Genomic DNA, 26933 nt, shown 5'->3' on the forward strand with positions numbered 1-26933 from the left:
ACCACGGGGTTCAGTGGGCAGCCCGCAGCAGGGCTCTGCAGAGTGGCCGGCCGAGCAGAAGGGCTCCACAAAACCCTCTCCAAACATCAGTGGGGAACACGAGCGCTCTGCCCTCCTCCTGCCTTCAGAAAATTCAGATGAAAAAACCCAAACCAACCCTGATGACAAACCTTGATGAGCTCCAATAAGGAACACGGCCAGGGCACAAATAACTTCCACTAGATGAGAATGAATGCATTTGGAACACCGTGATCACAGCGCATTCACGCTGCTTACGCCATCCTTCACCTACACCTCATGATCATAAAGCTTCAAGGAGCTCCTTCCTGATTATTCTGATTTAAGAGCATCTCAGCATCGCACCACGAAGGAAAAATAGAATCAACAGAGCTCTTAATCTCGCTCCCAGCCTCCAACTGAAAGCTCCTCTGCTTTTGAGGAACTCCTCTTTCGAGGAGAAGATCATGGTGAGCACAGGGCGGAAGCAGCCAAACCACAACCCAAACCCTCACCTGCAGCAAAGCAGCACCCCAACGCTGCTCTCCCCCAGCACCATCCCCACAGCGCTCTGTACACACTGGCACTTGGTTCTCCCCTGTATTAGAATGGGGCTGCTACTTTTTGGGTACCCTCTAAGCAAGGTGAGAGATGTGCTGGGGTAGGAGTTACAGGCTGCGTTGTTACTCACTGCTCCTCTTCAGAGCCCAAACAGCAACACTCAGATGGCATAAGTTACCAGCTGTTCAGCTGTCCTGCAGCCCTCAGGCTGGGATGCAGCCCCTTGGAGCAGCTGACAGCAGGGCAGCTGCTGAGCTCCAACATGGAAATCCCAATTCAAAGTGACCCCACGGTGTCCCAGTGCTAACCAGGAGAGAATCCATCTTCAGCACTGGGTATTACAACCAGCCAAGAGTACAGCCAGCAAACCCCAGCCATAGAGGCAGGCTTTGAGATGGAAGCCACAAGCAGACATCACGTTCTGAAGAGCGGGGCACTCATAAGGTGTGCACAACCAACGCGTGGGGTGGAATCGGCTGCAAACAACACGACGCCGAGCACCCCCCTGCCTCTCTCCATGCATCCCTGAGCCCATTCAACTCCATAAACAAGAACCAGCCCAGCACAGAGCAGAGGAACCGCTCCACCCGAAGGTCCAGCGTGCTAAAATGGCTGAAAACCAATAAACATTGCAAGGGGAGGGGGGGGAAAGAAGGGAGGAGCCACACAACTGTGAAGAGAGGCACAACCGAGCTGCATGGAGGGCAGCTGCGAGCCCCGCAGAGGGGTCCAAAGGGCCCGGCGGTGCGAGCAGCGGGACGGGTGAGTTACACGTACAGAGAACACCGCGGTGCTTGTAGCCGGCCGGGCCGAACCGCCTACCGAAACCACAGCGAGAAGTTGGACAACAAGAGCGAGTCTCGGCGGGCGGCAGGCCGGGAAGGGACCCCCGGCTGCGGGCTGCCCTGAGGAGCAGCAGCCCGGGCTGAGCGCCGGCGGGGAGCAAACGCAGCTTCTCCGAGCTCCGGACGCAGCGCCGAACGCGGCCCGGCCCCGCACAGCCCCGCAGCTCCTCACGGCGCAGCGCGGGGACGCGGCCCGGCAGGCCGCACGGCCGGCAGTTCGCCTCCCTGCAGAGGAGCGCCCCGCCGAGCCCGGAGCCCCGCACCGCCCCGCGGCGAGGCCGCCGTTCCCAGCGCCGAGGGCGGCCCCGGCCCCGCTCTTTGTTCGCCGCCGGGCCTCGCCCTCACCTCGCGGACGTCCTGCAGGCACTCGAGCACGGCCAGGTTGTTGGCCCAGCTGTGCTTGGAGCACAGCCGCACCACGTCCTCGCGGCACACCGCCTCCTCCGACAGCTTCCACCCGCCGCCGGAGCCGCCTCCGCCGACTCGGGCTCCCCGCGGGCCCGCGGCACCGGGCGCGGCTCCCTGCGCGGGCTGCCCCGCCGCGTTCAAGCCGGGTCCGGCCTGCAGGGCGGCGGCGGGAGGCCCGGAGAGCGCCGGCCGAGCCGCCAGCGCCAGCAGCAGGAGGAGCGCGGGGCCCGGGCAGCGGCTCCGGACACGTCCGCACGGCGCCATCTTGGATCCCCCACCTCCGGCGCGCCCGCCCCGCCGCACGCACGCCGTGTGCAAAGCAGCGCGCCGCCTGACGTCACCGCGGAGAGCCACGCCCCTCGGCGCCGGCAGGTAGGCGTGGCGATCGGAAGCCCCGCCCCCTCACCTATCCGGCGCCTCCGTTCAGCCACGCCCCCTCGCGACCACCCCTGACGGCCCGGCTGCCATTTTGGGTCCGGGTCCCGTTGAGGCGCCTTCCAACAGGGGCGTCGTGACAGCCGCCATCGCAGCCCCGGGCACCTCCACAGCACCATCCCCTACCACGGGGCCCACAGAGCAGCCCGCACGGAGCTGCCTCACGTCAGACACCCAAAATTCATCCCGATCTTTGCTTTAAGGCCTTTGTGCATCAATTCCCGGCTGGGGAATGGGGACAACAGCGCCTCCCCTTAGAGCAGCACAGCCGAGACTTACTGAAGTGGGAGAGGCTGCTGGCCGTGCAGCTGGACAATATAGGAAGCCTAAGGGACAGTGAATGACTTGGTGCTGGTAGCAGCAGGTGGGATGTGTGCAGCGTGGAAAACTTGAGGCCAAAGAATGAAGAATGAATGAATGAACTCAAACCATCCAAGGACCGAGCACTGAACGTCACACAGCCACCCAGGGTGCTCAGTGCACGAGGGCTCACAGCACCTTGCATTAGGGTGACAGCCCAGCGCTCTGCCTTGCACTGTGCTGCCTTGTTCTCATGGCTGTGTTGCTGGGACTCCATCCAGGCTTCCTTCATGGGGATGGATGGAAACCGGCACTCGTGGAAGAGCTGCCACCCACCCACCTCCAGCAGGAGAGATGTGCCAAGCTCTGTAAACCCTTCTGGGTGTGACAGCAGAGTGAGATGTGCTGCACAGCCCAGCAGTGAAAGACACACAAAGCGAGCAGCTCCAGCCCCACCGCACATGGTGGGTCAAGCAAAGGAGGTCAGGTGAGAAGAGTCATAAAGCATACAGACAGACAGCAGCCATGTCCTCACCGATGGGAGAAGGAAAGAAAGAGCTGCACAATGCAATTAAATGGGGTCAGAAAGGAGAGATTACAGGGAAAACACTTTTTGCTCTGTGAGCTCATAGAAGAGCCAGGCAGGTTTCTGCCTCACAGCCTCCTTGGGAGCCAGCCCTCAGCATCTCACACTGCAGGAAACCTGTCCAGTTTGAGTCATACAGCTTCACCAAAGCCCACATCTCACCCTGAGCGCTGCACCCGCACAGGGTGTCCTCCTGGAGAGTGCAAGCAGACCTGCAGCAGCCACACCTGGTTGTGCATCCAGGCAGAGGCCACGGCATGAAGGGAGATGGGCGAGCTGGCAAAGTCCCCGCGCTTCTTGTGCTGGCTGCCGGGAAAGCAGTGCTTGGGAGCACTGTGCTCGCTTCGTGCTGGCACCCAGCAGCTGCACAGCTGGAAACACTTAGAGACAAAAGCCAGCAAAATCCACCCAGTGCTTGGCAGCAGATCTGGCTTATGGGAAGCAATTGGAAAAGCTTGTCCAGCGTGAGAGCTGGCTCTGCTCCTCCTCCTCCAGCAGGACCAGCAGGAGAGGAGCAGCAGAGGCAGTGCGCAGCTTCCAGCTCCTTCCCCAACCTCAGCTGCCCTCCAGCCACTCTTCCAGGAGCAGCAGCCAACTTCTGCTAAGCTTCTGTGGCTCCTGGCAACCCCCCGCTCCAACCTGGGGCTGCGCAGTCCCGCACAGTCCATCCATAAACACATTTCATAAAGAAGAGCCCCGCGCTCTGTGTCCACACTGCAGGTTCAACAAGGAAGAGAGATTTCTTTGTGCACAGCGACATCTCTGCCTGGGCAGTAACCCCAGCAGCTCAGCACAATGCAGCATCCTCACCCCGTGGCTCATCACATGATGGGGAAGAACGCTTGTTCCGTGCAGGGCAGCTGCTCCAGGTTCTAACTGGACACAGACTGCTCGCTCCCATGTGGCCTGGAGGCATGGAGCTGAATGTTGGCTCAGCCATCAAGCAGTGCTGAGGCCCCGTTCCCTTGCACACCCCAGGACTGCAGCACTGCCTCTATAGTTGGTGCCCATCTCCGTGATGAAGGCTGCTGCTTCACTTCCCCTTTGTCTCCGCTTATCTCCTGGGTCACAGCCTTGCATCGCCGCTTATCTGTGCGTGGAAATAAGCAGAGCATGGCAGCACTCAGATTCCAAGGAGGCTGGGGACAGAGGAGACAGCGTCAGGGTCAGGGTGAGCCTCGTGCCTCCCACACTCGCTTACAGAAAAGGAAAAAGCAAAAGGCAATTTCCCCCTGATGAGCCCCAGTTCTTCCCCAGCTTTCTGCTGCCTCTCCCTGAGCACTGCTGCTCCCAGCTGGATCCATCCCAAGCAGGGTGGGCAGACTCCCCCTCCGCTGCGGGCGGAAGCAAAACCAAACCCTGGGGACCCTCCGATTAATTACGCTTCAGCAGGTGGGATAATCACCGAGATGAAGCTGAAGCACTTCCCCTCCTGCCCAGCACAGCCCAGGCGCTGCCTGTTACCTGCTGGGTTCATCCCGAGGTCACTGTGAGCACTAGATAAGTGTGTCAGGGCACAGATCCCCACCTCCTCTATTTTCCACTACTCAGAGGCACTGCTTACCAAGAAATGGGACAGCAGCGCTGCCCCACATCCCCCCCTCAGTGCTCCCCAGCGCTGCTGCAGCTCCAAGATCTCATCAAGCAATGCTCTGTGCACAGGTTTCCTGCAGCCACAACCCAGCAGAATCTGAGCCCACAGCTCACGGCCATCCAAACACAGCTGGGCTATTTCTCTTGATGGGTAAACTGAACACGAGGCATCTGTCTCTTCGGTATTCGTCCCTAAATATCTTTATCTCAAAAGGAGATAAGAATTAAAATGAGGAGCGGTGCTCCCCCACAGCAGCCTGCAGAACAGAAACAGTGCATGCAGCCAACAGGAAGGCCTCGTGTGCAGAGAGCAGAGCTCACCTATCGCCTCCCATCACATTTACTCCAGGAGCTGCCACGGGGCTGCTCCAAATCTTCCCAGAGACAGCAGCAGAAATAGCCACGCAGCAGCTCCCTGCCTCCACCCCAATGACAGCTGCCCTGCATACTGCAGACATCGCTTTTTCTTCTCCCTATCCCAGAATCTTCCCCCTATTCCTGCCCTTTTGGGGGGAGCATGGAGGGTTCTCCATCCACTGAAAGCCAATGCTTCAGTCCAAACCCCAGTGCCAAACTTGAGAAAGCTCACAAGCAAACAGGGCCGCTCACTCACACCCAAAAGACAAGTGGCGTGTCCTGCTGAGCTGCTCCTATGGCACAGCAGCACCGACTCCATGTCAGAACTATCAACACTTTATTTTTACAGCATAGAAAAATAAAATAATAGACACCAATTTACAAAGTTAAGCAGAGATCTCAGCAGACTCAAACAGGTCCTACCTCGCACGTCCCAGGAAACAAAACTGTTCTGGTAGCGAGCTCCACACACCCCGGACAGATGCTGCTACCACAGTGCTGTGACATGGTGCCAACACAGGGACAGGGGCTTCTCTAACATCCTCACAGCTTTGCTTTTGATAAACAGAAGGAAACTAAAGTCCTGTTCTGTGATCTGATTTGGAAACGGGCATTCTCACCCAGCAGCATATTCACAGTATAGATGCCAAGAATCAACTGCACCAGCCAAGGCTGATCCCCGTGGGCAGCCCCGCTGAAGCACTACAGAAGAGCCAGCATTCTCCTCCATTGTACGGGCCGTTGCAGTACATCAGTGCTTAAAGGAAGGACACTCAGACTGCAGCAGCCAGCAGTACAAGTATCTGCTCCTCCCCCCACCCCAGCCCTTTAACTTTATACGAGTTTCCATTTTCCACAACCACGCTGCCCAAGTTTGCTTAGATGTTGGTGACAGGTGAAGGAGGAAGAGGGAGGGAGGTGGGGCCAGGGTTAGGCAACTACAGTGCAAAACATATATGTGCTCACAGGGAGAGAAAACAAAGACCTGCAGATTTTCCAAGCCTGCTCTCTTCATGGCCACAACAGGGTCTCTCCTCCCCAGGAACCGCTAACTGCTTTTGCCCTCTGCCTTCAAGGAAGGAACATGGGGATACGTGCCCTGAAGTAGTGACCCTGCTTTTAACGCCAAGCATCAGCGACGCTGGGGAGGTGCCAGCATTGCCAGCTTTCCATCAGCCAGTAATCACAGCAAGGCTCCATGTGAGAGTACAGTGGGAGTCGCGGGTCTTCAAGTTCCTTTGATTCTGTTGATTCGTAGAAGAGATCTGCAGATCCCTCTAATATATTCACACTGGAAAAAGTGCAGCAACACACACTGGAGACGGGCCAAGAATTGTTGCTGTGCTGAGGCAGCCTGCTGAGCTTGACTGTAGAAAATTGACCAATGGAGAAATAATGACAGACCTGGAAAAGGAGGATGGAGGATGCCAGGAAGCACCCCAGGCACCTCTACGTCCCAGTTCCTGACTGCTGCCAGAAAGATGCTGCTGCAGCTCCTGCAAACAGTATGTGCAGGACACCAAGTGTGGGACTGTGCTGTCGCTGTAGGGTCCATCAGCAGCACACACGGGAAGCCTCCAGGGCAGGCACCGCAGGGACTCGCTCACTGCCACTTGTAGAGCTTCACTGCCTTCTCTGTCAGAGTAGCCAGCAGGTGGGTTTGGTTCACCTCCATGGGGCAGATGTCCAGCACGGGCAGGTCAGCCTGCAATTTCTGCAGCAAGGAGCCGCTGCCAGCATCCCAGAGCTGTGGGACAGAAAACATGACTGCAGGGTTCTCCTCCCCCATCCAAAATGGAGCTTCTCTCCAAAGAAAATAACTGTCCTCCCCGCAGCACTCAGTCCACAGCAGCAAATGCTGCCTCCAGCCCCCCTGGGAGACCTGTAAGCAAAGGGCTGCTAACCCACACCTGGCTCTGGCAGACAGAACCAATACAGGTCAGTCGTGCTCAACCAACCTGCCTGCTATCAGGAAATGTCCACATCTGTAGACAAGGGGCACGCAGTGGCTGTAACCTACCTTGATTGCAGTGAGGGTTTTGACACAGTCTAGCATTCCTGTACCCAAGCTGAGATGTTATAGCCTAGACAGCCGGATCCTTGTGCTCTAAAGGTGCTTTGCAACTCACCTGGAGGCACTTTTAGCACTGAGGTTCAGTTGCAAGCTCCTCCTTTTTTCAAGTCATTCTCCTGATCTGTCTATGTTATTTCTTGTTTGCTGAGCAGACCTGAGGAAGCATCATCTTATCTGACACCTCTGTTCAGCTGTTGCTCCTGATGCACTCCAGAAACATTCTGGGTTGCCTGCAACTCATTGTTGTGCCCTTGCACTGTCAGTGAAGTTCACACCTCCCTAAAACCAGGGTCTGGAGACTTTCCTCAGTCTGCCTCAAGAAGCCCTTTGTCTGCTTCCACAGCCTGCTTGGGTAACAGTCTCTCACCACACCTCCCTTATGCCCCTCCTTTGATCCAGGCTCATCAGCTCTCACATTACTGTCCATCCTCTGCACCTCAGCTGCTTCTCCACAAGAAGGAGCTTCACTCACCTTCCCTCCTCCCTGATGAGCCCATGTCCACCCCTCACAGCACTCAGCACATTAGCTACCCCACCAGAGCTCAGTTACTACAATCACATTACACTGCTCAGTTGCAACAAGCCCAACTACATTCCTCTGGCAGACAACAGGGCTCACTGCCTACATTCCCTTCCATGGATGCAGAGCACAGGCTGATATTGGCCAATATCCCACGTTATCAGTACCATCTGCTACAGGAAAGCACAGAGTAGTGCTTGTGACAAGGTAATTCCCACCAGAACACATCAATGCTGTGACCCATAACACTTCTCTCCCAAAGAATATCAATCAAATCCCCCACACTGAAAAGAACAGGATATACCATGGCAGAATTAGATGCCTCATCACCAGCACACACAAAGATGCTGCCATCCTCCTCTGGGCTCTGGAAAATGGCATTCTTGGTCAGCAGCTTGCAGGTGGGTCCAGCACTGAAAGTCTGAACAGGGTTAGAAGAGCACACCACATCTTCAGAGGCCTCTGTCAATGGGCTGCAGGTCAGCTCCATTAGGACACAACGCACACATGGGTTACTTTTACCTGTGTGGCAAAAGTAAAAAGGCAGCCCTTGAAAAATTTAACTGTGGACAAGCATAACTATAGGAAGACAAGCAAAGCCACCCTGCAGCTACCTCCTCCTCTCGCCCTCACCTGTTTCGTATCTAATGTGCAAACACCCATTACTTTGGTCAAGGCAGATACCATGCCTTCGGGTAGGTGCTCAGCTCCAAAGTTGCTGATGAACCAACAGATATAGCTGGACAAAGCATCAGCAAAAAACACACTGCAGAGGCACACTGTTACTTACTGGGCCTGTATGTGGCAAGGCAGTGCCGCGTGGTGGTCTCTGTTTGAATATCGATGCATCCGCCCGGCTCCAGCAGCAGGTGATGAGGCCGGTAGGAGTTTCCAGCTTTCCGTTCCCAGAAACAGGCTCCTTCCAAGGTCCCAGCCAGTATGCCACCATAGGGCAAAGAGGCTGAGGCCATTTGAGGCAGATAAGACAGCGATACCATGGGACACCTGAAAATACGATTGACAAGAGTCAGCACTGCCAGCTGCAGTCAAGCTGGCATTCTGCTTCACCATTCCAGGGCTCCCACAAAGAAAAAACGCAAGGCAGGCTATGAAACCACCCTTCAGGGGAGGAACCCCAGTGGGTTTGACGTGGATAAACGAAATTCAGCAAGATTACTGCTTTAAATAGACATCACACAGCATACACCAGATGTGGTGCAACCCACAGCTGCTTTAACACTCCAAACAGGGACAACAGGCTTCAGCAGTCATCAGTAGAGAACTTAGTTGTGAGTCCCTTCGTTCACTGAAGGGGCAGGCCAAGTGACAAAAGCAACACGTTCAGATTGTTTAAACAGCAGCTTGACATAGGTGGGCCCCATCTCAGCCTGCCTTGCATTAGATCTTGGTTAAAGAATTAAAGCTTGTGATTGTCTTGGGCAGTGTGAAGACCAGAACAGCCTGACCGGCCGAGTCCACACAGCTTACAGGAGATCCCCTGAGATATCCTCTTAAATCAACATTTGATTCTGAGTAGAAGAAATGGAAGCATCAGTGTCCTGTACCTCTCTGTAATTTGTCCTTTCCAAGGGAAACACCAAGCCCAGCTCCAAAACCCAGCTGGTTCTGCTGCTCAGCTGTCCAGCTGCTGGGCCCACTTCAGATGGCTGTATGCCTTAACAAGATGCACTGGCCAAGTACCCATACTAATTACACATGTACTCTGAAACCTTAGAAAACACCCCCTCACATTTTGTGAATTCTGAGATTCCGAACAACAGATTCATGTAAAAACAATTCAGACGATTACAATTGCTGTATGATTTATGGAGGGAGCTATGCTCAACTTAACATATACCAGTAAAGCAGAAAGAAGTGACAAGCCATACCTGGACTTCTGAGGGACTAGTTCCTGGACATGGCAGTTGGTGTCTCTCAGATCATATATCATGATGGAGCCATTGACCAACCCAGCATAGACATAATTTGTGTCATCGAGACACCAGCAGCAGCTCCAGACAGGGCGGCCTGTGTTGTATGTCTGTACCACAGTGTTTGTTGCCAAGCTGCAGGAAAAAAAACAAACTGTTGGTCCCTTGCACAACACCCATTGGCAAGAAAGTAATGCAACCACAGGAAGCAAATCAGGCTTCTTCCTACGGACTTAAAAGCTAATCTCCTTAGATTGAACTCTAAATTACTAATCCTATACTCTTTGCACAACTCTGGATAATCCAGATAGAATAAGCTCTTTCATACTGTTTGTGAAGGGGGTCATAATTCTTTCAGAGTGATGCTTCCTTTTCTAGACCAATTTTCAGAAACTGGGAATGGAAATCTCAGAGCAAGATCTCAGCTGCCTTATGGGAAAGAAATATAAGTCACTTCCTGGAAACAATCAGGAGAAACACTCTACAGCAATCTCTTAGCACTGCTTAGTCCTAAAATCACAAGGCTTGCATCCTCAGATTACATCTTGTTATGTCTCTCTTTCATGAAAGGGACAGTACTTATACCTCAAAAGAAATCAGTTTATACAGGAAAGAAACACTTTTGTAGTGTTAATTCTTTGGGAATTTAACGTGTGGAAGGCTGAAGAGGGGATGACATGGAAGGGCACAGCCCAGAAGAACAGCTGTTATAGAACGTACCCTTTGCCAAGGGTGGCACTGCCAATATAGGCTTGGTACACTCTAGTGAGACAGAAGAAAACACAACAAAATAACTCCTTTACAACTCATGGGGTTCACTCAGAGGAAGGCAATTAAGTGCAGAAGTCCACAGAAGTAATTGCTCCCAGGGAACAACTATAAAGAGAGAACTGTCAGGGAGTTCTGTATCAGAATAGAGACCAGTTAAAAGCAAGGGGAAAGAAAACAAAGCTTTTGTGCTATTTTAAACACTTGTAAACATGAATGGGAGGGACTTAACATCTTGGATAATTCCTTTTTTAGGATGACTAGAACAGTAACTGGGAAGGTGACCAAGGGGGGACTCTTCTTCCTACAAGACGCTGCTAAAGCAAGCACTGCACTCCAGCATCTTGGGATCAAACACAAATGCAGAAGTTCTGATGAAGTTCACAAGTTCTGATGCAGTCTGTGAGGTGAAATAATACAAAAGATGGTAATAATACAAGGCTCACCTGGTGAGTTTGAGAGTGTTGTCCAGCGCAGCAGACAGCAGCAAGCCATCTGCACGACTGCCAAAAGCCAGCCCCCGGATCTGTTTGCTGTGGATGGGGATGTACTGACTGCTCTTCAGGTTGGCCACGCTCATCATCTTCACACCACAGCCTAACGAGAAGAATAAGGCAGGTTACTGCAAAGCAGCCTGTGTGCGAGGCAGGACACCTACCAGCAACTGCTGAGGAACCTAGAACTAGCAATTCTGTGTCCCATCTACCATCTCCACATTAAAACCTGTGGTGGGGTGAACACATCCAATTTATTTACTGTTCTCAGTGAGAACTGACATAAATCATTATTAAGTTCAATCAGCAACAGTGTAAAATCTCAAAGTATTCAAGCCAGCAAGAGCAATCCCAGTGTTAGTTACAGTTCTCATTACACGAGCTGCTGCTTTTTAGACAGTTTCTCCTAAATATGCGCAGTGCGATTACTTGGCAATTTGAAAGAAGTGTCGCAGCTTAAAATGCTTACAGGTGAACTTCACCTGTGTGCCACAAAGCCTCCATTGAGAGATTCACTCCAAGGCTCCAGAGAATAAGGCAAATTGAATACAGTGAATGGAATTTCCTTATGTTGAGATAAGGCACATTATTTGGTTAATGGTTTGAAGATTAAAACAAGCTTCACCATTCAGAAAGCACGAAAGTGCTTTGCAAATAAAGGCTCTCAGACTCATAACACTCCATCTATCTCACCAGGACGGGAAGCTGGAACAAAGCCAGGTGTCAGTTCACTTGCCCCAGCCATAACAACCAGACAGAAACAGCACTGCCCAGGCTTCTTGGCCTCCTGTTCCCACACTGGGAGACAGTGCTGCTACCTTTCATACTAAAAGTCTGTTTTCTTTTTAAAAAGGAGTTAGTTGACAGCATGCAGCCCGATCCACCTGTGACACAAGGAACATTTCTTGCTCATGGAACAGGAGCGACCCTGCCTGTCTTTGTGTGGTGACCTCTTATTCTTTGACCTTCCTGAGGATGTGGCACTTGAAAAGAGGCAGGGATTCCCTGCTAGGATCCCACTGCAGAAGCAAGGGGGGAGATAAGTCATCCCTCTGAGCAGAGGTCACCAAAGCAGAAGCACGGACCAGAGGTAGACTTGCGAGTGCTTCCCATATGGGAGCATATAAAGGTAAAGCCAGAGAGAGAGAGGGCACTGGGAGCAAGTAAAACATTTAACTTCTGTAAATCAGTACCGCCTACAAACCCCCAGATCTCAACTGCTCATTTACCAGGAATAAAAGTGGACTGTGGAGAAGGCTGTGATACCACGAGACAGCTCAGCGAGTCACAGTAGGCCATCACTCTGCAGTTCCCAGCCTGAGACACCACAAAAACCTTCTCCAAGTGGTACTTGCGCTGGCTCTGGCTGGAGGGGAGGCCGCCTGGGAAGCAGGTGCGGGAGCTGCCAGGTTGTTTAGAAGCACTGACGTTGTGCTGAGCCACCAGAGCCTTCAGCTCCTGCAAAGGAAAGAGAGCTCAGTTTTAATGCTCTGCTGGAGATGCGGTACCCTGTGCTACCTGATCCACGTACTTCAGGTGTTCCCATTCTCAGAGAAGGAGAAATAATTTGGACTGCTCTGTCCCCACGCTCTTCTCTGAAACACTGCATTTCCCTGTCCACTGACTGCAAGAGCAACAAAAGCATTCAAAGGTTCTGCAGGCTCTGGTTGAATCTACTCAGTCTGTTATTATACGTATCAGAAGAGAGGGCTCTGGGACAACACAGAAAAGCCAATGACAATTATTACCAGATCAATGCTGTTTAGAGGAGAATGAACTGCCAAGTATTACATGCAGCTCAGCCACAAGAGACAGTCAATTAGAACCATTTTCCAGAATTTCCAGAATATCCCATAAAGGAAAAAAACAAAAAAAAAAACCCTCCAGGTTCAACACTGACTGACTTGTTTCCTGCAACACCCTCTATTTAATGAAGACAGCCCCGTTCCTGTAAATCCTGGGCAGCAAATTCCAGGAATGACAACTCTCTGGAGCTCCTGCCTTGTTTTCTGCTTCATCCCCGCCTCCCTTCACCTCAACTGATGCTCAAGGATGCAGAGCCCTCACCAAGGACACCTTCCATCACAGCACCAGCCACAAACAAGATATTCCCCAACTCCTCTTCCCACAGAGAGCACCGGGGGGTGGTGGTGGTGATGTGAGGAGTGGCACTGCTATATTTGCATCACTTGTAAATGATCACAACACATTCTGGGAACAACTCACTGTGATCCAAGGGCAAAACCAGGCAGAGCAGTACCCCATTGATATTAGAGAGAGGATATTCATGTTAAGAAAGTTGTTTTCTGTTGTCTGAGCAACTTGGGTTATGCTTCAAATACTGCACAATTTTTAAACAGTTGAGGGCCACAAGAGATATTATGATTATATTAGTAGATTGCAAGCTAGCCTCGATACTGAGACAGCCAATATCACCTAACTCATGTGCAAGTATAGGCAAAGAGTTCTCAAAGAGGCAAGACCAAATACGAAGCTCTACATTAACAGCTGTCACCAAGCCCTATAAGCTTTTGGAGACTGCTCAAGAGGACAGCAGCTCTGGTGTCTTCCAGAGGTCTGATTGGTTTTGCATCAAACTAATTCTGCATTCCAAGTTCCCTGTAAGACTAAAAAAAAATGGAGCCTGAAGACTCAAAATGAGCAAAGACAAAGATCTGGAGAGAACAGGGGATGTAAGGGGTGCCAGGATGCTGATAATCAGAAACTATAGCTTCAGGCTTGGAGCAAGCAGTCAGTATGTACACAGGTAACATAGAAGAGAGCAGCTTTTCATCAAAGATTTAATAAGCCCTATTTCTGAAAGGCAGAAAGATGCCACCACCACTGAGAAGGAGATTAAAAATATTTGTTGCTCTGGGGAATTTATAAAACTCTTCTTTCCACCTGCACTCAACGTTTCAATTTTATGCAAGATCTTCATTAAAAAGAAAAGCAGGCAATTAAAAACACCAAGACCATCAATATGATGTCTGCATTTACAGTCAAATGATGAACCCAGCAGAAGCAGGAAGTGGGGACATTACCAAGGCAACTACAAACACTGCACCAAAGAACCAACCCCACTAACTGTGCCCAAGAAGGACACTTATAGTAGGAAAAGCTGATGGCTTTCCTGATATGCTGTGCAGTCTGCCTGGCTCCTGCTAGGACAAAGGGAGAGTTAGAGAAAGAGTCAAAGAATGGCTTGGGTTGGAAGGGACCTTTAAGGATCATCTCGTTCCAACCCCCCCTGCTATAGGCAGGGACATCTCCCTCTGGACCAGGTTGCTCGCAGCCCCATCCAGCCTGGCCTCCAGTGCTTCCAGGGAGGGGGGCATCCACAACCTCACTGCGCAACCTGTTCCAGAAGAGGATATCCAGCAAAAATCTAGAGGAATATGCATGAAAAGCTGAAATAGGAGAGAACAATGAGTAAGAAAGGAAAACAACCAGCTACAACAGATCCAAGCCAGTTTTCTTCTGAGTATTAGGTTAAGGGTTGTAATAGCTGATACAAAGCTTTAAAGACAAAAGCAGTTATCAGATGACAGCCACTCTTTGGCTGTGCTCCCACAGACCTCTTAGAGAAGTCATGCCCACTATCTGGCTCTACATGGCCTAAGATTTGCACTTAACAGAGATAAATGCATGACCCTATAACTGCAGTGCAGCACTAGAGGCATCGAACCTGAGCCGAGGAGCCTGGAAACACAGCATTTTTAATACACACTACCATAGGAGAGCTGAAGCAAGCTCATCTTTGTGTAAGAAAAGCATACAAACACGAAAAAGGGTCATAAGCAGTATGACACAGTGCATAGTTCTCATGCACACTAACAACAAAGAAGGGTGCATACAAGGGCTATGGGGGAAACTGATGGCATATGCTTTTATGCTTTCTCTAAGTCTTAAGTCTGCGCAACCAGTGAGCACAGCTCTTCCAATGAAGTCATGTGCAACTGGACTTTTTCACTTTGAAAGTCCCTCTGAATGTCTGGGTATTTCACAAATTTGTAATCCCAAAGCAGCGCTTTCGGTGGTGATTTCCACCTTTGTACATCAATTAAACGCATTTTCTTGTACACTCACTGAAAGGACAAGGGCAGCAAACGTCAGAAACAACAAGGTCAATTCTCAGTGAGAACAGTCTAAGAGTGCATTGTCCACAGAGGTTTCATAGTCTGCTTCCATCAGCTGACACGCTGATGCCCCAAGCAACCCAATCCAACACTGAAGTTACCCAGCTAGGGTTGGGGCTGGAAGCCTCTGTGGGTCCCTTCCTATTTAAGTGACTCTATGTAAGTAGTTGCTTTACTAGATGACCTCCCATAACATAAGGAATTAGTTAAGCATATAATCCAACAGTTTAGCAGCTTATTCTATGTTTCCTGCTGATATATGGCTCCCCAGCAAATTGTTTCTTACTTCCAGTTCATTCACAGTATAAACAAGTACCTTCAAATTGCTTCTAGCATTCATATCAAGTGAGGCAGGACAGTGATGAATGCAGTATAAATACTGAAATGGAGCTTAAGGACACAGGGTACTTAATCTTTATAACATGCGACTTCAACTCAGTTAGACTGGATACTCTATCATTTAACACCTAAAGAATTGCAGGAAGATGTATGTTATGGACCTGCAGTTTTATCTTATTCCTGTTGTTCTTAAGCCAAAGTTTATAGCAGACCAGACCAGTTCTCACACACCCTGACGAGCATTCAGCCTCACAAAGGAATTTAGGAAGCAATCTATAAAGTCCTGTGTTACATCACTTGGAAAAACTTTGGCAAAAAAGGATGTTGCTTAATGTACAGACATAAATAGCCAAAGCTCTAAAAGATCCGGAAGTAGAGAAAAGCTTAAAGCTGAGCAAGTTACTAGACAGGAGAGATTAGGCAAGTTATGACTTCATGCAACAAAAACATCGCAAACCGGCTGCAAAACCCAGTGCTGATGCAACACATCAGGTAACTCACAGCAGAAACTTCCAGCAAGGCCCACAACTTCAACTTCACAGAAATCCTGTGGAAGCAGCTGTACCAGGTTACAAAATACTACACGTTGCACAAGCCAGGAAGAAAGTTGCTATTTAGCAACCAGTCGTTTCTTTTCAGTGTATTCTGAAGGGACAGAGGTGCTTCTCAGCAGCTGTAGAATCCCAGCTGACCCCAGTGACAGGCTTTTGGTGCCGGAAGTGCTTAGCTCAAATCTTCATTGACCTTTGCAATACATTTAGAGGTTGGGTTGCTTTGTTGGTTTTTATGTTTGTGAATGGCCACAAGCATGCTTTCCTCACCAACTATTTACTAAAAACCTTCCATTATATCACAGGTGTTCAATGTTTATTTTGGTGCAGTTAGAGGAAAAATGAGGGGGGGCAAATTCGGCACTGCATTACCAGACCTTGCCAGCAGCCACCACAAGACCCGAGGAGCAACCTGCAACCTCAGCAGCCAAGAGCACCTCCTGTTACACTGCACTTGTGACTTTAAATCTTCAAAACAAAAATGAAGTCGGCACTAAGTAGTGTGCATAACTACACTAGCCTAGGACATTGAGAATGATTGACCAATTGAGTTTCCTAAATCCTACTAGATCCGGAGGCCTTGTAAGGAAGCAAGCAAGAGACAGGCTGGGGAAAAAGGGAGTCCTCTGTGCATCAGGAGAGTCAGACTCACCTGGACTTGCTTACGGAGTTTGCTGCATTCATCTGTCAGAACCTGCAGCTGGAGCCGGCTCTGTGCAGATTCCAGCTCCGCCTGCCTCCGCAACTTCTGCTCCTTTTCTAAAGAGCTGGATGAGAGAGACAGAAAAAAAGCAAACCTTAGGGCTAGGTATTTCTGGGATGCTCCTCTACTGACTGCTGTCCCTGAACTTTGTTCCAACACAGGTTCCACTTGGGTAAATTCAGAAAGAACAGGGTACCTGGCGCTATAGTCAGCCAGTACGTTCACCTTAGTGGTACAGCATGACTCAATTATTGTTACACAGAAATAAGTGCCTACTTCCTCTGCCTCTGGAGTCCAAACACAATCACTTGGAAAAAGAGCGGCTCTAATAGGCCCATATAAAAATTCTACTTACCACCTCATCTTGAGCCTAAAAGTGCATATAAACAATTTAGCAGCAGCTGTTTTGAAAACATGCTTAAATTTTGCTTTCATAAGTACTTTACATATGAAGAAATGGTTGAAAGGGGGGAAGAAACACCATTACTCCTTAAAAATATCTGCATGTTGGGTCTATGTTGACGCTGCATCCTGTGTTCCAAAAGCTGCAGTACTCTGGTTATTTCAGCAGTTCACAAGCAGGAGATCTAGCTTGCCTAAGCACCTTTAAAATACACAGACCTAGCCTTGCACATTTATCAAGCACAGAGTTCTGTCATTTCTGTGTAGCTTCACCGTGTTATTCCTTGGTTGCATAAGAAACAGATGAAGCTCTGCATTGAACCATTGCAGACAAGCATCCAGAATCAGCAGGGTAGCTCTTCTGAATTGCAAGAGTCAAAAACATAAGCTCATACCTAACTCAAGGCTATGCGCAAACAATATTGATGTATCAGTGTCCACATTTGTCCTCTGCTGGTGGCTATGTGCCACAAAATAGCCACTGCTACTGAGTGAGTGAGACTGACAGGTAGTCATTGCTGTCTGTCTCCCAACCAACAGCAGCCAGGGGACGGATGGGATAGAAAGTGGGAAGAGCTGCTGTAGGAACCTGAGACACATGCAGCAGTTAGTCGCCTCTACCTGAGGAACAAGATTTAAGCAACCAAAAGCCTTCTGAGGATGTGAAAACAAGTTTTACTGTGCTTTGTTTTGCTGTATCTGTGCAGCCTAAAGGCACATGATGCTGCCCGACGGTGTTTGAACTGTATCCCCTTGTGATAGTTATTCCTCAAACATCTCTAATTAATAATCGCTAGGATGGGGAGGTTTCTGTTAGTGTTGAAAGACCAGCTTTATGCTCAGCAACATGCTACAGCAGACCCAATTAAATTCTATTTACTACAAGATTCAAGGGAACTCAGTCTGCAGCCTTGCAATTTCAAAATAGTATCTGTGACAGCATCTTAATATATGCCCATTTTTCACTATTCCTTTTCTCAGAGGAACAAAGTCTACATTGAAGTTGGAAGAGGGGGTAGAATCACAGCAATGCTTGCTGACCTTTGAAAGTAAAGCTACACGAAGAGTTTGACAAAGCAAGATGGAAAGTGATTCATAGGAGAGATTACTCTGTTTAATGCATGCAGAAAAGATGACAGAAAAGGTCAGTTACTCACCCTCCTTGCATTTCTAATTATGCCTTGCTTTTCTCATCTAATGATGAATTAGCAACATACAGCTTTTGGCAACAAGCCTACATGTTCTCCTGCCACGACATTTCAGGATCCAGCACAAGATACCTTTCGCAACGCGAGTGCCACAAAGTGCAAACTCAAGTGTTCCCATTCCCAAAGAAACTTCTCCTTACAAGTAAGGCACAGATAACACAGCAAGATCTACAACAGCCACACTCACGATAACCCCCAAGGGAATGCACAAAATGGATTAGGTAATACAGGAAATTAAAGAATAAAGTAAAAGCCAGGCTGCTGCTTTCCATGACATGTCAGGGACACTCCGTACCTCTTCATGCGTTCCTGCTCACTGGTATCCAGTGCCTTCAGAGTCCGAGCATACAGGACCACGATGTCAGAACGTTTTGCTTTCTTATTGCACTGAAAGAAAAAGACACCATCAGTTCATTACACGAACGCCACTAATTGTGCTACTCATCCCTACAAATTGCTAGGTTACTATTCTGAATATTCCTTACAAGTTCTGAAGGGAAGCACTGTCCCCTTAATGTCACAGCATGTTTGTAAGACACCCCATCCTACAGGCACTGCAGCTCTGCTGGGTGTCTGCAGTGGCAGATCAGACCTTGCATTACTGAAGGTGCAATAGAATCTGCCTGTTTTCCTCTATATTTATTTTGCTGAAGCACCAGAATGGCAGCACGGTCAGAAAACCCACAGAAAGGAGGAGAAATGACCTAAAGCAGCATGACAGCCAAGCCTTGGAAAACATCAAGATTGGCTACTTCAAGAGCAGAACCCAGGCACTCAAGCTTACTCCCAACTTTAATTTACATTTCGTACTCCTTTCATCAAACCCTGCAGGCCCAAATCCACACAAGCATTCCTGTAACAGTGTCAAACTCTGGCATTCCACTGATTTCAGTGATACAAGCAGAGTCAGATGCTTCAATCACTTTGTGCACCTTGCCATGACCAGTTCATACTTCAGAAAAAAGGAACAACACCTCCCTGAGTTGGGACCTGTAAGAAATTACAGCATCTGAAATCTTCCCGTGCTGCAAACATACCTGGCTGATCAGAAAAGAGACAGAGAGTGTTGAGGTAAGTAAACTCAACGGAGAGCTAAATTGTTACGTGTGCTTAAACTGCAGAGTTCTCTATTATTTAGCAGCATGAAGAAACCAAGGGTGACAGTTTCAGACCAGACAACTCCCCCCACACCTCAGAAAACTGCTTTGCAGAGCAGCGAGTGGCAAAGGCAGCTTTTCTGGCAGCCAACAGCTGTCACCAACAGGATCTGGAATGCTGCAATTTCACAGTAACTGCGCTCAAGCCACTTAGTATACAGAGCAGCACACACAGCAACTTGGTGCTATTCATTTAGAGAACACTCAGCCGCAAAGGACAGCGAATGAAAATGAAGGCAGATGATGTAGCTACAAGGTTGTCTCCAGAACAGGGACTTCTCACAGGGAATTTTCAGTAATCACATAAAAAACAAATAAATAAACAAAAAAAAAAAAAAAAACATTAAATCAGGAAGTACCTCTCAGCCCTGTTAAGGTTCAAGAAGAAAGCAAAGTGCCAAAGAGCAAAGAAGAGGAGTTTTGCCTGGGCACAGAGCAGACAAAAAGCTTACATACAGTTGTCAGAGATGAGACATGTTAGGTCTGGGCCTTTACTGTTCTAACAGCAGGTCTTTAGGCTAAATCTGAGTGCACAGCAACAGGAAGCTTCTTGTGCTAGGAGGGAATCCTACAGAGAGTCAAGCAAGACCATGGAAACTCACAAAATGAGAAAGCCAAAGAAATGCTGACCTTCCAGACACTGCCTTGGAAAGCAGGAGAACTGAACTTCCATCTATGTGGTACTCACTGACATTTTTGTCATCATAGACCTAATCAAAATGAAACCAGTATGGAAACAAAACAAAAACATGGAAAGAAAAGCAGAAAGAAGCACCTTAAGAAGCAGATCTACCAATTGCAACTGCACAGTAAAGGACGTGGCTTGTTTCTCAGCTCACTTTCTGAAACCTACCTGAACAGCCTGATCTTTAGGCTGCAAAAGCAGATGCGGTCCAAAAATAGCAGATAAACCTACTGAAAATGGTTCTCAGACAGATTTCTAGTCCAATGGTGCAATTCTTTATGCTTAATTGCTTCTAGGAATCTGTCTGCCATTCCCACACTCCAGGAACAGTGCGGTGCTCTGAAACCAATTACAGGTTGAGTTCAAACTAGCAGGCTTCTGAGCCTGCCAGTCACAAACACTCTACTTCAGGGGAGAAAATCCACGACAGAATCTTTCCCTTCAAGCACTGCTAGCTGCGCCTGCACCAGATGCATCAAAATAATTGTGATTTTTGTTATTTCTGACAGCAGGCATAGGTGGCTTCTTTGTAGAGCAAGTAACTGTAACAGTTATGGTGACCATGCCTGCAGCACAAGTCACCCAAGAGCAAGTCCTTCCCAGTGCACAGAAATGCTCACTTTACCTGGGGGCACTTCCCTGCCTGCCCCTTGAGCCACCTGTCAATGCAAGTGTAACCAAAGAGGTGCCCACAACGCAGGGCTGACAGACGGTGGTCCCCAGCATTGGTCCATGGCTCAAAACAGATGGCACAGGTGTCCCCCTCCTCCTCCTCCAGTGCTGCAGCAGGAATTGGTGGCTCCTGTTTCTTCAGTGGAGTTCTCTAAGGTTTAAAAAACAAACTCTCTGTAGGCAAATGCGTTTTCTTACCACACGTAGTTTGTCTCCAAAAGCATTTAGGTCACCTCACCTGCTTTTGCTGGGCTTCAAGTTCTTCATCTTCACGATTTCCATGTTCTGCAGGAGCTTGAGGCAGAGTTTGAGACAGAGTTTGAGGCAGCTCTGCTTGATCCTGACTGGAAACTAAAGAAAGCATTGTTTAAATAAACTGACATCTATGGGGGAAGAGGGGTTCTCCTTGACTTGATCCATAATGATCACAGCATCAATATAAGCAGTGTGACAACGGCTCAGGTTACACACTGAACCTCAGATCAACATCCTTGGGTTAGGCAGTTGACGTGTAAGCCCTTCTGTTCAACAACTGTAGTACTGAAGAACTTTCTCCTATCTTTTATAGAAAGATCCAGAATTCCAGCACATTCTGTGACAAAGGAGAGCTTTAGAAGACAGGCATTGTTATAAGGGCTTTTTTGACTTGCTAGGAACAAATACAGCTACATGCAGATCTACAGTTAGGCTAAAGTAAGGTTACAGACCTGCACCACTGTGCTCAGAGAAAGACAGATATCAACATGGAGAAGTTACTTTGCCAAGGGATCTACGTATGAATATTCTACGTGCCAAGGAGGCATCTACCATATGCGGTCTGTCCAACTCACCCTGACTTAAGCAGTTTTCCTGCTCATGGTTATCTGAACTATTGGTTCTGCTGTACCATATGTCTTTGTGGTGTGCCTGTTAGCCCTTCTGTTGAAGCACAGGCACACAGCAGAGCTCTGTTTGGATTACCACCCCTAGCATACTAAAAAGAAGCAAAAAGCACTATCTCCCTCAGCCTCCTGACAAAACAAAAGAGTTATTAGCCACAATTAGTACCTGAAGCAGATATTCTCAATGCAGTGAAGAAGTATCAGCTAACACTGCCTTGTGCTAATAATAATTTCAGTCCCTAAAGCTCTGGGATGAGAGGAATCAGCAGCTTACATAAGCAAGAAAAGACAAGGGGATTCCAGAAAACCCAACAGAGAGCATATGTTCACACAATATTAGGCAGCACTTAACAGCTTGAGCGCCAGTCACGTGTAAGACTAGCTAAAAGCAAGTGGAATTAATCTGATCAAAGTGGCCTCATAGATGTACCCCAAAAAACCATCAAGATAGGCTGGCTAATGAAAAACAAAACAAAAACAGACTGAAGCATAAGGATGTTCCTTAGAGACTGGAGTCTCTAAGAAACTGAGAAATGAGAAATATGTTTCTTATATTTGTTAGTCATCAATAACCTCTGAACACTGAATTCACTATTTGTCACTCTTATATAAAATATGTATGTTCACCACAAGCCAAGTCACTGAAGTGCAGACAGCCTGTGAATCCAAGTTTGAATCGAGGAAGAAAAAGCTGAGGAGAAAAAAAAACAAGACCAAGCTGTTGTACCTCTATCTCCTAAGCTAAGTGTCACAGAAAGTTACAGGAATTAAAATTGGATTTTTTCTTTCTACTTCGGCTTAAAGTAAAATATCCTGAATCTGACCCTCCTCTGAAAAGCGAAAGCATTGATGGCCTCCAAATGGAGATGCAACCTGACGTCTTCAATCCCTCCTCAGCAGCAGGTAACAGATGAAATGTTCTAAGTAATAACCTCAGATTTTCAAGTTGTTTTGAACGCTTCCAGGATTATTTATAAGCAGCAGCCTGCAAATAGCAAAAAGATTGTATTTAAGATGACAGTGACAATCACTCACTGCCGTTACTGTTCTTAGGAACCGCTTGCCAGAAAGCCTTGTGGTAGCAACCTGCTTCCATCAGCTGTGGGCATAATGATCTCTTAGCACCAGCTGTTGTGAAGCTCCAGAGTATTTCCCTGATGAGTTCTGAAGCAGCACGATAAGTTTCTGAAATCTAATACCCAAAAAGCACAAACGAAGCACAAACCTGGGCTAGCTGCTGCAGGTGTCTGCTGGGCTGCTGGAGGTAGCGGTGCTGCAGCCTCCACCTCTTCCTCCTCCTCAGAAGTGCTGCTGTCGGAGCCACTTGATTGCAATTCTGTGATTTGTGATCTGTGTTCTTGGCTGCTCCTCACAGTATGCAAGGGCTCCAGATGTGAACCCGTTATTGTAGCTGGCTCCTGTGTCCTGCTGATCTGAAAGTAACTGTCCAACGCTGCCCTGTATCCAGAGAAGGAAGAAATAAACATCAGTTATTTCAGGTAAACTGAAGGCTTGGTATGCTGCCCAAACCTGCTTGTAGAAAATCTCACCAGCCCTAGTGGCAAACAGGGAAGTATCAAATTTTACCAGACCAGGTCTGCCTTAATAAGAGGCAATACTATGCAATTGCCCGCTTTATGGACAGTCAGCAATATCACACAGCAACATCTTCACACAGCCTCATCTTGCCTGCTCCAGAAAATGCCATTACTACACATGACTTTATTGTGGCAAAGGGTATTGGTGGGGCTGGAGAGAAAATAAGCAAAGACTTCAGTACTACACACTGGCAGCCCATGGAACTCCTACAGTGTAATTACAATCACAACACAGACCTGGTTCCCATCCCACCAGAAAATATTAGATACCTAATTTAGATACATCAGGCTTGTATCAGAGCCTCATTCCACTGACTGAGCAGTGCCTAGTCAGTCCACCTTCCCCCTTTCCTGTCAACAGGAACTTTATCCCTGGAAAGCAACATCCTCCCTCTTCCCACATCAACCCAGCTATCATCTCAATTATCCTTCACATTCCAAGCAGTTTTTGCTAGGCTGCTTCTAGCCCGGAGAACTACAGTGACCTTCACAAGCAATCTACAGGCAAACAGTACAGCAATGTCCAATCATTGGGGAGTAGAAGAGATCTCAGTCTCACTGAATTTCAAGCCAGCACTCCAGTTAATTATAACTTCACCCTTGGCATTTGCAAAAGACGAGACAGAAACCAAACAAACCAGAAATAGGAATTTCTTTCTAGTTGGGAAGCCTGCCCACTTATCACCTTTTAAACGCATCACTAACAGCCCTAAACATAGAATTTTCACTTTGCTTGGAGATTATAAAAATCTACAGAGAAAAAGAAATAATAATAATAAATGCCAGCTTGCATTGCTTTACAAGAGTTTCTGCAGCAATTGTCACCTAATTAGGCAGTCCTCAAATCAAAGGTGAAAAGCAGAAGAGAGCATAAGCTCCACTGAGCTAAACGCTGGCTGGGACTACTGAGAGTCAGATCTGCTGCAGGAAGCACCAACAGGAATCTGGCAGAGCAAGGTAATGTGCTCCAGAACAACACTGCCAACAGAAGAACTGAGAAGGGCGGGTTCATTTAACAAAAAGCAAAGACACCATCAGATGAAATCAAAGAGTCATTAGTGAGCTTAAGAGGTTTTTGAGGTGCTCAGAATTTGGCCACAGTCACACATCTGGACCAAGCCAAGTTCTACAAGCCAGGAATTGGCCTCAAACCAATATGAGAACTGGCAAGGGCACAGCTCAAACACAGCTTCACTACCGCTTTACCTGGCACTGACTGTCCTCTGGGAACCACCTACTCTTGGCTGCCTGCGAGCCCTTCGAACCCGTGGACGCGGCACAATCTGTGGCCCAGGCAGCAGCTGGTGCTGGTCAGACGCCCCCTGCAGCCTCAGCAGTCCGATGAGAGCTGAGGGACGATTTGCCGGCTGGTCAGGATCAGCAGCTGCTTCCCTTGCGGCATCAGCAGTCGATACGGTAACAACTTCATCGTCCGAAAGAACGATAGGGCTGTCTCCTCCGCTGCTGGGCACTGCAGCCTGGGAGGACAGCGCCGTGTGAGCAGCGGGCTCTGCAGGAAGCGTCCCCTGGTTCTCTAGGGAGTAGTTCACCACTGGTTGGAGATCAACTTCCATCTCTTCCTGAGCCATTTCTGTCAAAAACAAAAGAAAGCTATGAGCCCCACTAGTGGCCTGATGGCAGCAGAAACTGGCTGCAGCACTCAAAAGCCTTCAAATTTCAGACTAGAGACAAGTTACCCTTTTGCCTTTGACATACAGCACAGAGAGTCTGTCTCAAGTAGATACATGTATGTGAGCTGGCATAGACAGCAGCACCTTCCTGAGTTCTTTATCTGAAGCCTTTTGCTCAGCAGTAGCTGGCACCAAAGGCACGCTGCAAATCCTGTTAGTAAACCTTTGGATGAGCATGGAAAGTTCAGCATTTCTTGTACTATTACTTCCCAGTAAACGCCTTAGGATCTTGGAGGAAAGAGTTTGAAGATATCTTAGAGATTCTCCATGGCAAAACCACTGCAGAAACAGTGACAAATACAGGCAGCAATGAGCTCTGTAGAGCATCCAGTCCTTTGCAGGCAGGCAGTCTTGCAACACAGAAAAGCTCAAATTATTTCATGAACTAAACAAATAAAAGCAAATATTCTGAGGGAGGAGAAAGTAAATTAAGTTCTGCAATCTGCTGATGGCCATTTGCCTCCCACGTGTTTTGGCAATCACAAATCTGAAAGGCTTTGGGGACAGCAGACCTTTAACATTATTGAGAGCCCAAAGTGCACACCAAAACTTCTCAAGGTAGGTACTGCGCAAACAGAGAAGAACTACAAAGAACAACTAGAGAACATACACAAGAACTACAAGAGGTGGCTATGCTAACAACTTTTGATAAATCTTTTAACAAACTCTTACTAACCAATCACTTTATAACACCACTTTAATTACCATTAGAATCATTAAAGTTGGAACAGACTTCTCAGACACCCAAGTCCCACTGCACCCCCACTAAGCCCACATCCCTCAGTGCCACAACCCCACAGCCCCGCGACACCTCCAGAGGGTGATTTCCCCCCTCTCTTGGCAGTTGTGCCACTGCCTCACTGCTCCTTGGGAAAAGAGGTTTTTCCTGATAACCAATATTTCAGCTTAAACTAGGCCAGCAAGGACACCAAGCCCCATCTCCCATCTGACCAGTCACAGATTAAGGCGGTCCTGCTTCCCTAGCATCAAACTCAATTTCGTGTTAAGGCTGCCACATGTAAACCTTATTTTTCTCACGGTGGAAGCCATAAAGCACTGCACAGGGTTAGCTAACACCAAGGATTTCTTAGGGAAGATGTTAATGTTGGCATTTCCACCGTGAAACTTCGGGGCCTTCCTGGAAGGGCAAAAGTCAGCGCCGCCCCGCGAGAGCGGCCCGCACGGCACCGGCTGTCTGTGCCCGTGGGAGGCGGGCAAAAGCTCCTCGGGGGCAGGTCAGAGGGATGGGGGCAGGTCAGCGGGATGGGGGCAGCACCGCCGCCGGAGCAGCAGCTTCCCCTGGCGGACGGACAGGCCTGCGAGAGCGCAACGCCGCACCTCCATCCGCCTGCTGCGCCTGTTTGGAGACGGGGGGACCAACGGAACCCAAAGAACCCATCGGTACGTGGCACAACTCGGAGCGTGCCGCGTAAGCACAGCCCTGTTTGTGGGCCGCGGCGGTTTTCTCCCACAGGGATCCAGCGCGGCCCGCATTGCTCTGCTCAGACGGGCCTTCCCGGCACAGCCCCAGGCCGAGCCCCGGGGAACCGTTCCGCGCTCCACCCGCTGCCTCACGGCCCGCCACCCCCCGGCCTCCCCCCGCAGCTCCCACAGCCCGTCCCGGCAGCTCCCGCAGGGTTCAGTACTGGCGGCAGCTCCGCCGCGGCCAACCGAACCACGAGAAGGGAAGAGAGACACGAGAACCGACCGGACCCGGCTCGGCTGGGCCCACCTCACCGCGGCCCCCGGCTGCCGCCCGCCCGCGCCGCTCGAGCAGCGCGCCGCCCCACCCCCCCAGCCCTATTGGCCCGACGCTCCCCCTGCCGCCGCTTCTATTGGGCGAGCCGAAAGCTATGAGGATTTTCATTGGTCGAGCGCTCAGTCAGTCTGCCTCAGAGAACGGACTGTGGAGGAGGAGAGCAGAGTGAAGTGAGGCGTGTTCTGATTGGTCGGTCGAGGTAGAGCTGCCCGGCTGATTGGACGGTGAGATCCTCGAGGGACGGAAAGGGCGGGGACCAAGAGACAGGAAGCGCGTTTT

At 49.2% G+C, this 26933-nt stretch overlaps 2 protein-coding genes across 6 annotated transcripts in view; both read right to left on the reverse strand.

Annotated features, from left to right (window-relative positions):
• The window catches only part of GLG1 (golgi glycoprotein 1), a 54437-nt gene extending 52333 nt beyond the window's left edge, over positions 1-2104 (reverse strand). The window contains exon 1 of the mRNA XM_072346132.1: positions 1749-2104. Within this exon, the coding sequence (XP_072202233.1) occupies positions 1749-2075 (327 nt within the window). The 5' untranslated portion in view covers positions 2076-2104. The remainder of the gene's footprint in view (positions 1-1748) is intronic.
• Positions 2105-3916: 1812 nt separating this feature from the next.
• On the reverse strand, positions 3917-26674 carry RFWD3 (ring finger and WD repeat domain 3). Of its 5 annotated transcripts, XR_011905037.1 has the most exons (14): positions 26628-26674; positions 24411-24795; positions 22832-23064; positions 20964-21076; positions 20679-20876; positions 18507-18598; positions 16551-16665; positions 12099-12327; positions 10822-10972; positions 9566-9742; positions 8467-8681; positions 7981-8198; positions 5506-6829; positions 3917-4271 (listed from the first exon to the last, which is right to left on the reverse strand). XR_011905037.1 is itself a non-coding variant. In XM_072346857.1 (13 exons), exons 2-13 carry the CDS (start codon positions 24791-24793, stop codon positions 6686-6688), a joined length of 2268 nt encoding a protein of 755 aa, XP_072202958.1. In that variant the 5' UTR covers positions 24794-24795; positions 26628-26674; the 3' UTR covers positions 5403-6685. The 5 variants fall into 5 exon arrangements, 4 of the variants coding, with proteins under 4 accessions (XP_072202958.1, XP_072202959.1, XP_072202960.1 ...); XM_072346857.1 differs by lacking the exon at positions 3917-4271 and having other exon boundaries at positions 5403-6829; XM_072346858.1 differs by lacking the exon at positions 3917-4271 and having other exon boundaries at positions 5403-6829; positions 26604-26667.
• Between the last annotated feature and the right edge of the window lie 259 nt (positions 26675-26933).

The sequence above is a fragment of the Excalfactoria chinensis genome, chromosome 11 (genome assembly GCF_039878825.1).
Source record: "Excalfactoria chinensis isolate bCotChi1 chromosome 11, bCotChi1.hap2, whole genome shotgun sequence".
Taxonomy (NCBI): domain Eukaryota; kingdom Metazoa; phylum Chordata; class Aves; order Galliformes; family Phasianidae; genus Excalfactoria; species Excalfactoria chinensis.

Excerpts from the sequence above, each read along its gene's own strand:
- RFWD3 (XM_072346857.1), bottom strand. The coding sequence starts at position 24,793 with ATGGCTCAGGAAGAGATGGAAGTTGATCTCCAACCAGTGGTGAACTAC. Across the intron at positions 9,743-10,821 it reads AACACTCTCAAACTCACCAG|CTTGGCAACAAACACTGTGG; the intron begins GTGAGCCTTGTA and ends TTTTTCCTGCAG. Across the intron at positions 8,199-8,466 it reads CCTTGCCACATACAGGCCCA|GTAAAAGTAACCCATGTGTG; the intron begins GTAAGTAACAGT and ends TTTGCCACACAG.